The following is a 16,464-nucleotide window of genomic DNA, read 5'->3' as shown; positions in this document are numbered from 1 at the left end:
ACAAAATTTGCTTGCGCAGACCACTTACGAATCCGCGATGGAGGTTGCTATCATTAGTGAACCGTACAGAAATCTTGACGGTGGTGTATGGGTCACAGATGCGACTGGTGGAGCGGCGATATGGGCGTGCGGTCGTCAAGCCATACAATATAGTATGCGTCAGGCGGCTAGTGGCTTTGTGTGGGCGAAAATAAGCGGTATATTCGTATACAGCTGCTACGCTCCACCGAGCCTCACACTTCCTGAGTTTGAAGAATTGTTAGATGATCTTGTTCATGACGCAAGGGGACGAGGTCCAAAGGTGATAGCCGGTGACTTTAATGCGTGGGCTATCGAGTGGGGCAGCAAAGAGACTAACGCAAGGGGGCGGTGCTTATTAGAAGCATTTGCCCAGTTAGATGTAGTTCTTGCCAACGAAGGCGATGTAAACACTTATCGGAAAGGGGGAACTGGTTCAATTGTAGATCTGACTTTTGTCAGCCCTGCGCTGGCACGTGGCATGTCCTGGCAAGTTAGCGAGGACTTCACGTACAGCGACCACCAGGCGATCATCTTTGAACTAAGGACCGAGCCACAAGGCAGGAGACCCGCACCCCGGAAGCCGAAATCCAGAGGAACACCAGGATGGTCTGCAAAAGCGATGGATGAGCCAACATTCATGGAAGTGTGGCTAGACCTGCCTAGCAAAGCCGGCACGTCCACGGATAGAGCTCTCCATGTTACACAAAGCGTCTCCAAGGCATGTGACGCGTCGATGCCTAGGAGATGCTCATTCTACACTAGAAGACCCAATTATTAGTGGAATAGTGAACTTGCCAGTCTTCGATCGATTTGCCACAGAGCCAGACGAACGGCTCAGAGGGCAATAGGTAGGATCGATCAAAGGCAAAAGCAGTATGCCTATAGGGAAGCCCGCAAGAACCTCAAGCTCGCCATCCAGCGGAGTAAGAGGGAATGTTTCAAGGAGCTCTGTTTAGAAGCGGACATAAATCCGTGGGGTAGCGCCTATAAAATCGTGACAGGGCGATTCAGAGGCCGATCATCACCGCAGATCACGTGCCCTATGCTCTTGTTGAAAATAATCCAGGGGTTATTTCCCCAGCAAGAGCGGGGTACTAACACCTTCCAGCGCCCCCTGAATGTGACGCCGATTCCACCAGTCAGCAGGGACGAGCTGCTGGAGATCTGCAGTCGAATAGGCGACAGCAAAGCCCCGGGTCTGGACGGCATACCGAATAAGGCGCTCAAACTTGCCGTCAAATGTAGACCGGATATGTTCGCGGAGCTGTTCGAAGCGTGCATGTCCGAGGGTATCTTTCCAGCGACGTGGAAGCGGCAGAAGCTGGTGTTGCTACCTAAGGCTGGCAAACCGCCAGGGGAACCGTCCTCCTATAGACCCATATGTCTTCTAGACACTATGGGGAAAATGTTGGAGCGGGTTATTTATAATAGACTGCTCCCAGTCGTCGAGAGCCAAGGCGGCCTTTCAGATCGGCAGTATGGGTTCCGCAAAGCCAGATCAACCATTGATGCCATCAAAATGGTTACTGGCTTGGCCGAAAATGCAATTCACGGAAGGGGTTCTACCAGCAAATATTGTGTGGTGGTCACCCTGGATGTGAGGAATGCTTTTAACTCGGCCAATTGGAACCTTATACGAAAGTCTCTGGCGACGATTGGTGTTCCCACCTACCTTGCCACTATCATAGATAGCTATTTTCACGAGCGAACATTGTGGTATAATACCGATGATGGACCCAAGGAGTACATTGTCTCCGCGGGTGTCCCACAGGGCTCTGTACTGGGCCCACTACTGTGGAACATCATGTACAATGATGTGCTTAACCTTCCGGTTCCGGAGGAGGCCACGGTGGTGGGTTACGCCGATGACATAGCACTGGTTGTGGTCGCAAAGCATCTCGAGGATGCTGAGTTGTACTCAAGCGAAGCAATCAGTGCTGTTAAGGCTTGGCTGGAAAGTGCTGGACTGGCACTCGCGGAGGAAAAGACGGAAGCGGTCCTCATCACTAAGCGCCGCAAAAGAAATTACGCCTGCGTCAGAATCGGGGATCGTATCATCACTTCCAAGCCGGCCATCAAATACTTGGGGGTGATGATAGACGGAAAAGGATCGCGGCATACTTGCAGGCTGCTCATAGCCAAGGTGGTGAGTTCTATCATGCTGTATGCAGTCCCAGTTTGGGGAAACGCGCTGCAGGTTTTAGGAAATGCATATAAACTGAGTAGGGTTTACAGAAGAACAGCCTTAAGGGTGTGTTCTGCCTTCAGGACCGTCTCAGACGATGCAGCGTTCATCATCTCGGGAATGATGCCAATTGACATCCTGGCAACCGAAATGATGAACATTTATAACACCAGGTCCATCTCTCCCTTATCGCAGGTGAATAAAGCCGAAAGAGAGAGATCCATAAGCAGGTGGCAACAGCGATGGAACCAGTCAGAAAAAGGTCGTTGGACTTACAGGTTGATCCCTTCCATCAGGGAGTGGCTGGAGAGAAAGCATGGGGAGATCAATTATAATCTCACCCAGTTTCTCACCGGCCATGGAGGATACCGTCAATACCTGTACAGGTTTAAATTGGACACCTCGCCTAATTGTCCAAACTGCGACGGGGTCCCGGAGGACCCAGCGCACGTATTCTTCCAATGTCCTAGGTTCGTGGAAGAAAGGAGGAACCTAGAGGAAACTCTAGGTGAAGTGCTATCACCGGAAAATTTTGTCCGGAGAATGGTAGCTTGCCAGGAAGACTGGGATGCGATTAATTTCATGATCGCAGTGATCCAGGAGAAACTGCGAAAAGCAGAAGAAGTGAGGAAGGCGCGGTTACGGACCCCGCGGGAAGACGGAAGGAGACCTAGCTAAAGTAAGCAAACTCCGCCCCGTGATGTAATACCTAAAGGTGGTTCCACGGGGTAGGGGGGGAGTCGGGGGTGGTTTTAGTGGGTAAAAATCCCACACGCTGGTGTGTCCAGACCAGTGTCTTTTGAAGATTTCCACCTCCTCTCCGCTCTAATAATAACGGCATCTTGCGGTAATGGAGACGAAGATGTTACATTCGACTAGTGGCGTGACACATTTTGATCATATCCGAAATGAAGATATCCGCGATCGATATGAAGTTGCACCGCAGAAAAGTTGCGTGAGAGGCGTCTGCGATGCTATGGTCACATAATTCGCGGTACCGAGATTTCACTCGCCAAGATTGGTCTGAACATCGAAGTCGATGGTAAGCGACCAAAAGGCCGAGCAAAACAACTTTTGCTTGATACGCTGGATGGAGACTTAAAAGCCTCGCGATGCAGGCATTTGATTGAACCAAACGGCAAAACCGTTCTCAACAAGCCGACCCTGCTTGTGAAAGGAACAAAGGCTTAAGAAAGAAAAGAAGATTTGTCGCTTTGATAATGGCTATTAGTTGAATAGAGCACGCCAGATACAGTCCCCGGTCAGGCTGGCTTTCTCGAAATAATACGATATAAACTTCTGAAGTCGTTGTGTTTTGCGGCATCTTCCGCTTCGTTGATCATCATAATAACAAGTTCCCTTTCGCCACGGCGCACGCTACGTTGAACGTGTCGGGTTTGGGCACGGTATCGGAATTCTAGTGCGTCACGCACGCACCGATTAACAGAGCCCTCGACATTACGAATTTCCCAAGCGGCTTACTCAGGGCATCTACTGTCCGATCAGCTGAATTATAAAAGCGGTCGATGTTGAATTTGGGGAGCCGCACCCCTCCAACGCTGTGAGAAGTTGTGGATATAACACGCAAACAAATTTACGCGACGATCAAGTGGGGGTCCCTTTCCAGGTCGATGTTATCGTCTCTCTTGTTACGCACATCTAAGAGACAACTCTTAAATCTACTGATAATCGCAAAGTGGCCAATCTGATTGGTCGTACGTAGAAGCTGCAAACATTTACAAACCTCCCAACATTATCGTTATGACCGCCAAGAATGACTTTCCCTGTTACATGTCCGAGCAAGGTGTTGTCAAAGCTTATCTGGACAGAGATGTTACAATCAGAGTCCATGGTAGGCCCAGAATGTTATTTTACAGAGCATTCTAGAAACCAATCGCCATCCATTTTCGATTGCCAAAGGTCGTAGCTCTGAGCTCACTCCCCTGTTTCGGTTACAATATACTATAGTATCGAAATTTGCACGCTGCTAGCAAACAGATTTCTATTCATTTTAGTTCCCTTTTACGCCAAGCAGGGATAACTAAACTCACAGGGCAAATATGCTTGTTACGTTGACTTCATTATTGAGCCAACTGTTGTTTCATATTTATGTAGTGTTTGAATTGTAATAATTAGTGGCCGGTTTTCAACGATTGTTTTCTTATTTTTTATTGAAGTATTAAGGTTTTACATGACCTTACATCTAAACTAAAAATTCATTCCAGTACGGACCTAAAGGTACTACACTCGTGTCAGCTTAAAACGGTGATTATTGGAGATAAAATTGAATTTAAAGCTACAGAAGGCAAATCGAAAGTATGGGTACTCTAAGTAATCCTTTATTTTAATTAACTCCCTCCCTTTGCTGAAGCCTCATTCACTCTACTAAATTTTTGACAAATTCTTGTAGGATCGCCTAAAATTCTCCTTTAGTAATCTCTTCCAATTCCTGTTCGCTGGAGTGGCGTTTCTACCCCGCATTCTTTTCTTTTAATTTTATCCCGTGTATATTCGATAGGATTAAGGTCTGGGCTAACCGAGGTATTATTGGTACATTCAGTTCTGCAGCGGTATTGGGTTTTGCGTTATCTTCCGTGAAAACAAAGTTTTTATCCATGAATTCCAGAAAAGGTAGGATGTGTGCCTCCAAGATCTCTTTGAGATAGTGTTGCGTAATAAGTCCACTGTGATCAAGTCAAGATCAGTTTTCGCTTTTAATGTCACACCTCCTAGAAGATACTGAATGTGCCACCAAAAGATATCTGTTCTGAAATGCGGAATGGGTAAATCGTGCTGAAAATCTTCGGCATATTCGTGCTTAACTCAGTCATTCCCTTTACATCTTGCATTCTTTTGAGAATAAGACTACAGCGCACTGGTTCATTATCCAATTCGCATGTTTTCAAACGAACTGAATGCGTGCTTGACAAAGGGCTCCTGTCAATTTTGGGCCATTTGAGGATGCTAAGCCCCCTGCAGTTAGATGTCTTCTTACCAACCGATATTGACCCCCCGAAATTTTTGTAAATGTCGAGTCAGTCGAGCTGCATTCAGATACCGGTTTCTCAACGATGTGGTGACAACATAACAATCTTTTGCTATCTCTGACACACACAGCGAACGGAGTAACGACTTAAATTCAGATGATTGAATTAACTTTGACCAGGTTCAATAAAAGCATTCGAGCAGCTTAATGGCAAAAAGGAAATATTCTAGCAAAAGTATTTTAATGAAATAAATTTAATTCAAATACATTTCTGGACAGAAATACCTTTTTCAATTAAGCTTAAGACAGAGAAAAAGCACCGAATGGTGGCACTGTATAGTATACGCTGCTCTGTAACATTTACCTGATCACGATGTGTATTATGATTTCACGTTAATTGCAATTAGAGAATGATTGATACTAAGATAATAATTATCGAAACAACAATTTCGTCTGAAATAAATAGCCGTAAAGAAGGCACTTGTTATGCTCTCCTGACTTCCAATCATCATCGTTATCGCTCTTTTCGTCAACCATTATATGCTTATATTAGTAAATTGATTAGTACTCTCTTACCTCTTACCTTCCGAAGTTACATGCACGTGTTGGGTCTTTTGACATAATTGGCATTTTATGGATCACCTAATAATGTAGCATGAGAAAAACATGTCTTTTGCTTTCTGCTGTTGCTGAATTTTTGTTGGGTTTTACCTTTCAATCCTGTTAATTTATTGACATTACTTAAAAATGACTTTTGCTCCGCTGATGTCGTTATGACCTGCATCGTAAAATAGATAGGTAGGTATCAGTGGCCGCTCCCTTTTGATACCACATACCCCTAAGACCAAGACTGCTGTAATGAAAGTAAGGAGGCAGGGCCCCGCCGGCTTAGATCTTCAGAGCGAGCACGTAGCACTCGCGAAAAAAGCAGCTCTTCCAGCCTGTAGCTAGAGATTTCTCTGAGGTCCTCAAAGGAGTGGGCAATCGCAAAGGAAGTCACTGAAAGTTTTTTCTCCACAACTTGTGCAATGCAAGTTTGTAATGTATACCGAGTCTGGTGGCAAGGTGCCCTACAGGCCAGTGCGCGCGCAGACTGCCGTAGTCTTATATGCATTTTTTTACAGTTAGAGCCTAGCGTTGCATCACCTTAGCACCAACACGATCACCAAGCTATCAACCAACCAAACTATACTAACCGGTTTGCCACTCGTGAATACCGACTGCACAACTAACTCAAATGGCGGCGAGATGAATGCCGGGGTAAAGAAAAAACTAAACCCACCCGAGGTAAACTAGTCTATTATAAACGTGTAGTCTAGAGAAGGGTTGAAACCACCGGAAATTTCTTCACAAAAGGAGCTAAATTGCCAAGGGAGACAAAATCTCGAAAAAACTAACGCGCGCGGGAAGATCAAGGAAGGACTAGCCCTGAACTATTTCTGACACCTATACGACGAGTGGTCGCAGTGTTCCTTTCGTCTTTATGGGGGCAGATGCTATGGAGCCCCTGCGGCGGCCCACCAGAACCTAAATCTTTACACCCTGTCGTTTCAAACATAATGAGGGGAACCCTAAATAAACGAGAGGACTGACGCTTTCCAGGGGAGGGCTAGAGCGATCTAATTTCTATTCATGGTATCATGATTCATTTTCCTTTCCCTTTTTCGTTCTGTTACATTACACACTTTCTATAGGGAATATATATGTAATACAAATATAATATATACAAAGCAAAGGTGGTGAATGGACAAAAGTATAAAAACTGTGTCCACAATAATTATCCTTTTCTTCATAGAAATTTTAAGTGTACAAAAAAATCATAACAAATATTTTATTCTGCATTTTTATTGCCTTGGTTCCGTAAATACTGTGTTTGCTTGCAATCTTCGTTTGCGGAGCGTTCGCTTCTAATCTGAGTTCACAGGTTTCTGTATATGTGATTTATTATAACATTGATTCCTAGGTTGAAAATGTACTTATAAATACATTGTGAGTTTGTGGGGTGTCCCTTGACCGGAGGCTACAACTCAGTTAATAGTTTCTTCGAATCCGTATCAGCGTAAGACAATAAGGAAAGCCAACCTCCAACTTTTCTTTTCATACTCTTCCTTGTACCATTCGAGACCGGAGTTCAAAATTAAACCTTACCCTTCTTATATTAAAACAATCCCACTTTAAAATGCCACTTAAGGGACACAGATCACAGTTAGAAATTCCGCCTCTACCGAATTCAATTTGGTGTTACTACAAAAAAATATCGTTTCAAAAGCGACCAAACAGTACTGGACTATCTCCTCCACGGGGGAGGTAATTCTTTCAGAATGTGAAAAACTAAGATTATCTACCTCTTTATTTGCTACATCGATTGCCTTGATGTCTTTTGACAGTATCCCGCACACCTGGCTAATCGATGTTCTACGTCTGCGTCGCATTAATCTGCAGCTTTAAAAATTTTTTGGCGACCGTCATTGGAGCGTGGCGTACTACCTCATCAGTGTATCCATCTGAGGATATTAACACCTCACTCACCAACAGAGTCCATCCGCATACAGAAGGCACACTTGATGTGTACAGATGAAATCAAGCTGCATGCTGGTACTGATGTCTTCACTATTGCCTTTCCTGTTCCTCCTCTTCCCACTTGAAAATGACATGACTTGTTGCGTGAAAAAGCGGCGCAGTCCAGGCACAATGATAAATTTCCCTTCAGTGGCGGAAGTTTGACGACCCAAATTTGAGGAAGGAGAATTACCTCGCTGTAGTAATTTGTCCGGATAGCTGAGTGGTTAGAGCACAAGGCTGTCGTCGTTAGGGTCTTGAATGAAGTGCTCTAACACACTTCAAGGCCCTGATCCAATATGGATTGTTGTGCCAACGATTATTATTATTAATAATTTGCACGCGTCTGGGACAAAAGCTCTCGCGATCCGGTTTTGTTATCGGCGCGCCAAATCTTCCTTGATTTGGCACAGGCGGTGAGACTTCGCCATTTGATGTCTGCGGCTGCTAAATAGTATGAGAAGATTCCATCCTTGACTGTCATTAGTGGGAGAGACTATGTTGTTATGACGGGGTACCCAGAGGAGGATGACCTTGAGTGTGCCGCACAGACTATTCAGTGCGTTTCTGCACTGCCCCACCAGCCTGGAGGATGTCGCCGCTAAGTACAAGGCCTAAGTGGCCTTTTCGCTATCGGTCAGAATGGTTATGTTGTATCATGCCTCAGCTATCGCTAGTATTTCCGCTTGGAAAACAATGGCGAGTTTATGCTTAATACATCGCATTAGAATAGACCGATGCTATTCTTCGGCGTCCACCATTCAGTCACCCTTTCTGGGCGTAAAACATCGCAAAAGTGAGCAATAGAGCACGAGATCGATCAAAGCTTTTCGAAGCGGCAAAGCTGCGCTGAACGACACTTTGGGGAAATGCAACGGAAGCTAACATGGTGGTGAACTTATACAACAGCCTGCGGACTTTGAATGCACCGGAGCCACCAAGACGTGACAAGTACTCTGTTTATTGGTGGTAGAAATTGCTAATTAGCCGAAGAAGTGTCATAAGCTCCGCCACTTGGCACATGCTCTTACGACCGAAAGGAGGCGTATACCAGAATAACAGAGAATGTCTGGAAGGAGACTCCACAGCGCGATAAATAATGAATGGGGACCTCGATGTCAGAAAACCTTTCAATTCCGTAGGATGGGCACCTATATAATCCTTTATCCATGTCAGCCTATCTCCTGCGGATATTGAGGAATTGTCTCAGAGACGGTAAACGTATTCGTCTAAAAGGCCAGAAAAAAAGTGCATTGTTTCCACAGTTACCCCACAAGGTTTTGTATTGAAGCGACAGTACTAAGAGTCTATGTATTATATAAGGTTTTCGTGACGGTTCTTCATTCTACGAAGCCCACCATAATTACCGACGCCATAGCAATGAAGGCGTTACTATTAAGTAGTGACACATAAGAGATGATAGACTTAACTTCAAGAAGCCTTTATAATATGTCTGCGTTTTGGCATTCAGTGCCAGCATGTTCGTGGTATGGATTATACCAAATGTTGCAGCAGGTAACGCTCTATAATGTTACTCATTTCCAAAGGGATTTGAAATGTGTGGTTTACAGAAGCGCAGCACAAACAAAGTATTACATCTACAGGGCCACTTCGAACGATACGGTACGCTCCGGATGATGCGGTAAAAGTTCTGGGCGAGTAAATAATGCGTATCTCTTATCGAAAATCTAGCCCTGATAATTGAAATGAACGTCGAAGCAGAGGAAAGTATTCCTTGCCTAGCGTAGTGGGCGGCCTTATCACTTTTGGCCTAGCAAACTGCAACTCTCAAAATTGATCATGCTTCGGAAATGGTTATCACGACTCGGAATCGGATTGATCTCTCGACTACGAATTTCTGTGCTGGTCTGCAGTTTGTGATAAAATTCGCAGAATGCTAGCTTGCTCCAACTTTAGAGAGAATTTCAGCGATACACCCTGAAAATTCGGCAGTTAAGATGGTGGGACTACTCTTTTTCGCGGCGCAGTGCTACTATATTCTAGAAGTCTATCCACGCTACCCACTAGACGCGCCTTTATGTCGGCATCGACGGAATATTAATTTTGAGATTCCGATACAGAATGAGAAACATCTCAATACATAGTGCTGTGTTACACCCCAATGGAGACATCCAGGGCAGAGGACAACAAGGTTTTCTACGAGCAATTGGACGCTTGCCTTCGCTTGCATGTCGCGTTTGCGTTTTCTCCCTTATGGGACCCGACTGTTATCCAACAATAAGGGAAACTATCTTGCCGACCGGACGACAGACATTCTGAACGTCTTGCCGGAAAATATTGTTGAGCATTGGCCCGTCATTTAAAGGGCTTTTCTATGTGACGCTAAAGAGATTGCCGGCCACGTCCCAAGCTGCGATACTGAGGAAAATCTCGAGAAGTCAAAGATAGTGTGCGTCGCGACACATATGAATCAAATATCCCGCTAGTCAGGGAAGCAGAGAATGCCGCAGATAGCAATGATTTCAGATCAGCATCACGAAATAACTTACAGATGATCGCAAGTGTCTCGATCTTCACTAGGTCTTCATTTACTTCGACCAGGCTTTTGACAGTCATAATTTGGAGTGCATCTGAAACGTTCTACGCAGAAGGAGAGAGAAGGGGAGAAACTAATAGCTAATATTAGGACGAGAGATGAGGGCGCAAAATGACGCGTGTTGCATCGAGATAAAATTTCTGAGGAATTTCAAGTCCAAGGCGAAGTCCAAGAGGGTTGCATTCCCATATTCCTTCTTGTTATCGGTAATATAACAAGGTACATAGAGACTTATTCGGAGGACGAGGAGGAATTCAATGAACCATAACGACTTTGCTGAAGCTCTACTGTGATAATGACAACTGCTTGCTTTTTCACCGGGTGGTGGATCTTGGTCAAATAGCTTTGAATTTAGAAGGAGAAACAAGCAAAGTCAGACAAAATAAACAGCAACAAAACCAAAGTTCTCAGTCTCGCTGGTCATCGCACTCGCACTGCATTAGCGAGCTGATTGTCGATGAAGTTCACCAATTTGTCTATGTTAGTATCGTTGTTTCTGCCGGCGGTGGTACCTAAATTGATGTCACGCGACGTATTAACAGCGCTAGATCCGTCTTCGCTATTTTATCCTGAAATTGCAAATGCAGATACCTCAACACCAACATCATCAACAAGTACTATTACATAGGAGCAACAATTGGAAAGTGATCACCATTGTTACTCAACATCTCCAAGTTTTCCTTAACACCGTTTCAATGGAATACGAGCCAGGTACCGGTAAATCTATTAATTAGAGGGCTAAAGTGGCAAGAGATAGGTCACACTTTAAGAAAAGGCAGTGTTCATTGTTGGCTGTGACATGCAACGGAATTCACTATTTCAGATCGGCGGAGGGCTGGGTTGCGCTAGAAACACATGGCGCAGAAAAGAGGAGGAGGACTGCGTCACTGTAATACCTGGAGTGAGCGCATTTCTTCGCTAGTGATGGAAACAGTGACGCGTATGCGTGATACACGCCTAATGCTCACAATGAGAAGATTAAATATCTTCTCATCTTATTGAATTTGTTTTGTATCAGGAAAACTGGAAACCACATAGTGAGGCGCACTTACTATAGCCTGAGGAACCGGAATAGGCAAGAGATAGCTAGAATCGGAGGGATATCAAAAAATAAGTCTGCCCCACAACGCAACACATTTCCAAATTCCGCGTAGAAGATGACGAAGTTTCTGGTTTTCGCAAATAAAAATCACATATGCTGTAAGCTTATGGGTCTGTATCTTAATGATTCATCTACGAAAAAGGGCAGACAAGCAGTAAATTGATTTCATTAAGATTTTGTGTTACGCAAAGTGGTTACTCAGTTTTTCCGAGGTTTACAAATTAAGATCGAGTACACACCAACCTCAAACATATAAACAACAAGAGGAGGGCAGTAGACAGCAGAAGAACTTCCTGTTGAGAATGAGAATTATCTGTTTTTCAGAGATTTGAAGATATATTTTAAATATTATTAAAAAATATGGAAACGCATACTCCAATGAGAACATCTGCTTTAAAATATCCACACGCACTAAGCTTTGATGTTTTCAAAGAACCCACATCTTCAAGGCTACTTCGCTTTATCAAGATGGCCATGTGGTCCACAAATTCCAGTTTCCCGGCGAAGCTGGAGCTGACATTTTCGAATCTGCATGAGTTGACTTTATCTTTACCTAGCAGAAATGAAACATTAAAAATTCATTCAAAGTAACCATTCAGCCCACACACCCACATCCTCTTGAAGTTTAGCAAACAGGGGTCTTTTCGTGGAAAGGGAAGTAAAAGTATTACAGAATATATACACACAGAAATATTATATAATATATCCACACATATGTATGTAGAGTTGTAAGTAAAACAGATTTTATATTGATATGCATATGTACATTTGTGTGCAAGCGTTCCTTCCCAAAGAAGAGGTTGCATATGGACAACATTACCCCCAAAAGCTTTAATGCTTAGATTCAGACAGTTTTGTATCCAGATTTGTATGTATCCTTTTTTGTTCAAAGCGACCTTGTGAGGATAAGTTTGATATGTAACTACTCACAATATTGGTGCTTAGCATTTGACAGAATACGGTCTTTTAGGATAAATGCTTAAGCACTCGTATTTTAGAGAGTCTATCAGGTTTGAGTTGGATATGCACGGGCATATTTCGATGGTTTTTGTAGAGATTGAAAAGGAATATATGTACATGCATATGAGTGATTTTAAGCCAGTAGAATGTTTTGTCAAGTGGTTAACAAAGAAACATTTCACTTACCAAACGGTGGCACCGTGGGCTGCACCGCCAACGCCAGGGTTGTAAACTCTGGTCCCAGGCTAGATCCATTTTCGATTTCATCGCATAAAGCACGATTTGTAAACACGCATAATAAAATCAATAAGATTGTAAAGTAACATGACAGTAAACGGAATTGTCGACGCTCATGCAGTAATGAAAGCAACTTCGATGATTGTAATGGTAATGATTGTTGAACTCGCATCCTCTCAAGGACAACGGCGGGGATGGATCGAATCATGTCAAATGCAGTATTCCCCCCGACTTTAATTCCCGATCCTTCTTCGATGCACTCGAAATTGCCGTGAATTTCATTTCTCTCATCTCTTCCACATAATCCGGCCTGCTCTGTCCCGATTTTATCTTGTTTAGTTTTGGTGTAAGTAATGTTTGCGTTCTGAGCTGGACAATTGATTTTGCATCTGCTAGTGTCTGAGTTTCTATTGCTAGAAGTACTGTTGTTGCTATTGGTACTGTAATTGTCGATAATAGTATGGCCACCAAAAGAGTCATTCCAAAAGCTTGAATCGGCTCTGTGGGGCTGTTGAGCCCCAGCGAATTTCATATTTTTTTGTCCAAATCTTCATCCATTCTTCGTCGCTTTCGTTTTCGGTCGACGTTTCTTCCTCCGTTTTGTAATAGTTATCGTTCTGTACTGAAAGAAACAAAAGACATTTCGTTAATTTCCATTGAAATGATCCAAGAGAATGTTAAAAATGTCAGCATACCAAGTTATGCTTCTCTTTCATACTATAAAATCGGCAATGGGGTGAAATTTAATATTTTGTGGATCACAAGAACAAAGATGAAAGTTAATCGCATATAGGAAAGTGAAAAATGCTTAGGGAGGTTTACCTTTACTCATACCTACATGAACTTCCATCAAAATGTCCCTCGACATGCAGAGAGATGTTATAAGAACCATGCCCATTCGATAGTTTGGAGTCGTGAATAACTGTTGATATTGGAAAGGAACTTGGCTGATATCTACTCGCCCCGATCAGCAAATTTAATTTTGCCTTACTAGGGGTACGGTGGTGCGAAAATCACAACCAAGTAAGGTCCTATATTAAAAGGGAGGAATCACCAAAAGTACGTCTGAGGTTAATATAGCTGATGTCAGAGAGCAACCACCGTTCAATAGGTCAGGCACTAAGTAGTAGCTGCACTGTCAGGAGAAAAACCTGGAACTAGAAGAGACGCATGAGAAGGCCCAGGATAAACCTAAGTCTTCAACAGCGGAATCGAATAATAGAGGAACGGCACAGATCATCAATATTGCAATGTTCCCAATAGATCCAAATCCGAAACTAAGGAACAGGAAATTTCGGGGAGGTTAAGGCCGAAAGTAGAAACCAGGAGGCCAGGCGTTAAGTGTGCTAGAATCTCTTTTTAGATTCTGCATACTTCTAGAAAGGGTAGTATAGGTCCAAGAACGAAACGTCGTGGATTGGTACCCACGATGAAGCATAAAATCTGGGAAACGCTTGGTGAACCAACACCAACAGCTCTACTACCAAACCCTATCTCCACCTCCACGTGGTGATCGCTTGGAGTTTTTTCTTCATGAAAAATTGCAGACGGAGAAGGATGAAGGCGGGTCTCCCGCGCATAAAAAAACGGAACAAAATGAACCAACTGGTCCTCCAGGTTGGGGGTTGGGTAGGGCTGACAACCCTACACGGAAACCCGAAGTTACGAAGCCACAACAGGAGTCTCGGAATGTATGAACTTTACAACGACGAACCCGGCAACGACAACGGATCAACGATTTTGCATTTTCTCATGGAACATGCGCTCCCTGTACGGACCGAATGCTGCTGAGTAGCTAGCCGATACTCTGTCCTAATATAAGGCTGATGTAACAGCGTTGCAAGAGATGCGATGGACAGGGACCGGTTTTCTGGAGAAGAGCCGCTACACCATATGTTATAGCGGTCATCCAGTAAACCACGTGCTCGGAGTAGGTTTCTTAGTCAGAAAAAAAAGAAACCTGCTGTTATCGGCTTTGAAAATATAAGCGAAAGGCTATGTACTCTGCGTTTGCGAGGCCAGTTTAGAAGTGTAAGCCTTATAAAGGTTCATGCCCCTACAGAGGAGACTGGAGAGTCAGAGAAGAATACCCTTCTACGAGGCAGTTGAGCGGAACCTGCCTGTCTCAAGTATAATATCAAAATCATACTTGGACATTTCATCAGTCAACTAGGGACGGACCCCGTATTCAGGCGATACGATCACATGGAGAACGTTATCATTGATACAGTTACAAAGATACTTGGCACCAGCTGTAAGAAAAGTCGGAACGGGTGGTTTGGCGATGAATGTGAGCTAGCTACGGAACGGAAGAATGCCACATACCGAGTAATGTCGCATTCTCAAAGAACGCAGGCACGCACAGAGACTTATCACGAACTCCGTCGAGCGGAGAAGCGACCTCACAGACCCAAAAAGGAAGCCTGGGAGAACCAACAAGTCTGTGAACTAGAAAAGTACAAGGAGCGACCGCAGCAGGCGAGCAAGTTTTACCAAGTCAGCAGGATGAAACCTTATACACGTCGACATTTGATTTCCGACAAAATGGGCATATTGGAGCGATGGGTTGAGTATCTTGATTAACTACTGAGCAACCAAAATATCAGCGAGTTGGAGGTCCCGCCAACGGAAGATGATGGACAAATGCTGCCGCCACCAAGCATAGAAGAAAGAGTCCGTGCAATTCATAGGCTTAAAACCATAAGTCGCCAGGAGCCAATAGAATTACAGCCAAATTGGTTAAATATGGAAGCGACCAGTTACACCAAATGGTTCATTAACTTGTGTTCAAGGTACGGGACAGCGAATCAATGCCTGACGATTGACAACGAGGCATTATCTGTTTCCTATATAAAAAGGGAGATATCACACAGGGCAGCAATTATAGAGGTATCACGTTGTTGAGTACCATCTATAAAATATTCTCTACTATCTTGCTAGGCCGAATAGCCCCATACGCTCAGAACATCATTGGTCCATATCAAAGAGGCTTCACTGCAGGCAAATCAGCAAAAGATCAGGTTTTCTCTCTGCGGCAAGCGATCGAAAAACTGTTGGAATATGGACATTAGCAGTACCATCTTTTCATCGACTTTAAAGCCGCCTATGACAGCATAGCCAGGGTAAGCAGGAGAATCACTCTCGAAACCATTCAACATCAATAACGGTTTACGACAAGGGGATGCCCTATTATACGTCCTCTTCAACCTAGCCCTGGAGAAAGTGATTCGCGATTCTGATGTGCAAGTGGCACCATCCTCTTCAAGTTAACCCTACTACTGGCCTGCGCTGACCATATCGAGATCATGGGGAGAACGACCCGAGTCTACCTTCATCTAGGCGGCGCGAGATCTTGGGCTGTATATTAATGAAGGCAAGACGAAGTACAGTCAGCGCCAAAACCAAAAGAACGAACAACATCGAATCGCACTGGTCAAAGGAAAACAATAAAGACATGAGACTACAACTTTGAGACCGTTGACAATTTCTCCTATCTAGGGTCGAAAATCACAACCGATAACAGCTATGATGATGAAATCCGTGCACGGTTGTTGGCAGCCAACAAAGACTATTTCAGCTTACACAAATTGCTTCGCTCAAAACATCTCACCATAGGGTCAAAGCTGTTACTATACAAGACAATGATCTTGCCAGTCCTTATGCATTCTTCGGAGACTTGGGTTCTTAGCAAAAAAAAATTGCGAACTGTTGGCCGCGTTCGAGAGAAGAATCCTCCGAAGAATTATGGGCCCCCTACATGAGGATGGGTGATTCCATAGCCCACATAACGATGAAATCTATGAGCGATGCCACGACCGTCTGGTAGTGGATAAAATCCGGCTCAACAGGTTGCAGTA

General features: G+C 44.1%; 1 protein-coding gene across 20 annotated transcripts in view; it reads right to left on the bottom strand.

Moving 5' to 3' along the window:
- LOC119651124 overlaps positions 1–16,464 on the bottom strand; it is a 413,254-nt gene that overhangs the window by 281,336 nt on the left and 115,454 nt on the right. For 19 of the 20 annotated variants that reach the window (XR_005249419.1, XR_005249420.1, XR_005249416.1 and 16 more), the window contains one exon: positions 12,557–13,229. Coding sequence is in view for 15 of the 20 variants with exons in the window: in XM_038054507.1 (XP_037910435.1) it covers positions 12,557–13,139 (583 nt within the window). In the remaining 5 variants the exon portion in view is untranslated. The remainder of the gene's footprint in view (positions 1–12,556; positions 13,230–16,464) is intronic. The other variant, XM_038054509.1, reaches the window with a different exon arrangement.

Source organism: Hermetia illucens, chromosome 3 (assembly GCF_905115235.1).
Source record: "Hermetia illucens chromosome 3, iHerIll2.2.curated.20191125, whole genome shotgun sequence".
Classification (NCBI taxonomy): domain Eukaryota; kingdom Metazoa; phylum Arthropoda; class Insecta; order Diptera; family Stratiomyidae; genus Hermetia; species Hermetia illucens.
Note: the sequence above shows the minus strand (reverse complement) of the source record. Positions and strands in the feature narration are given on the sequence as shown.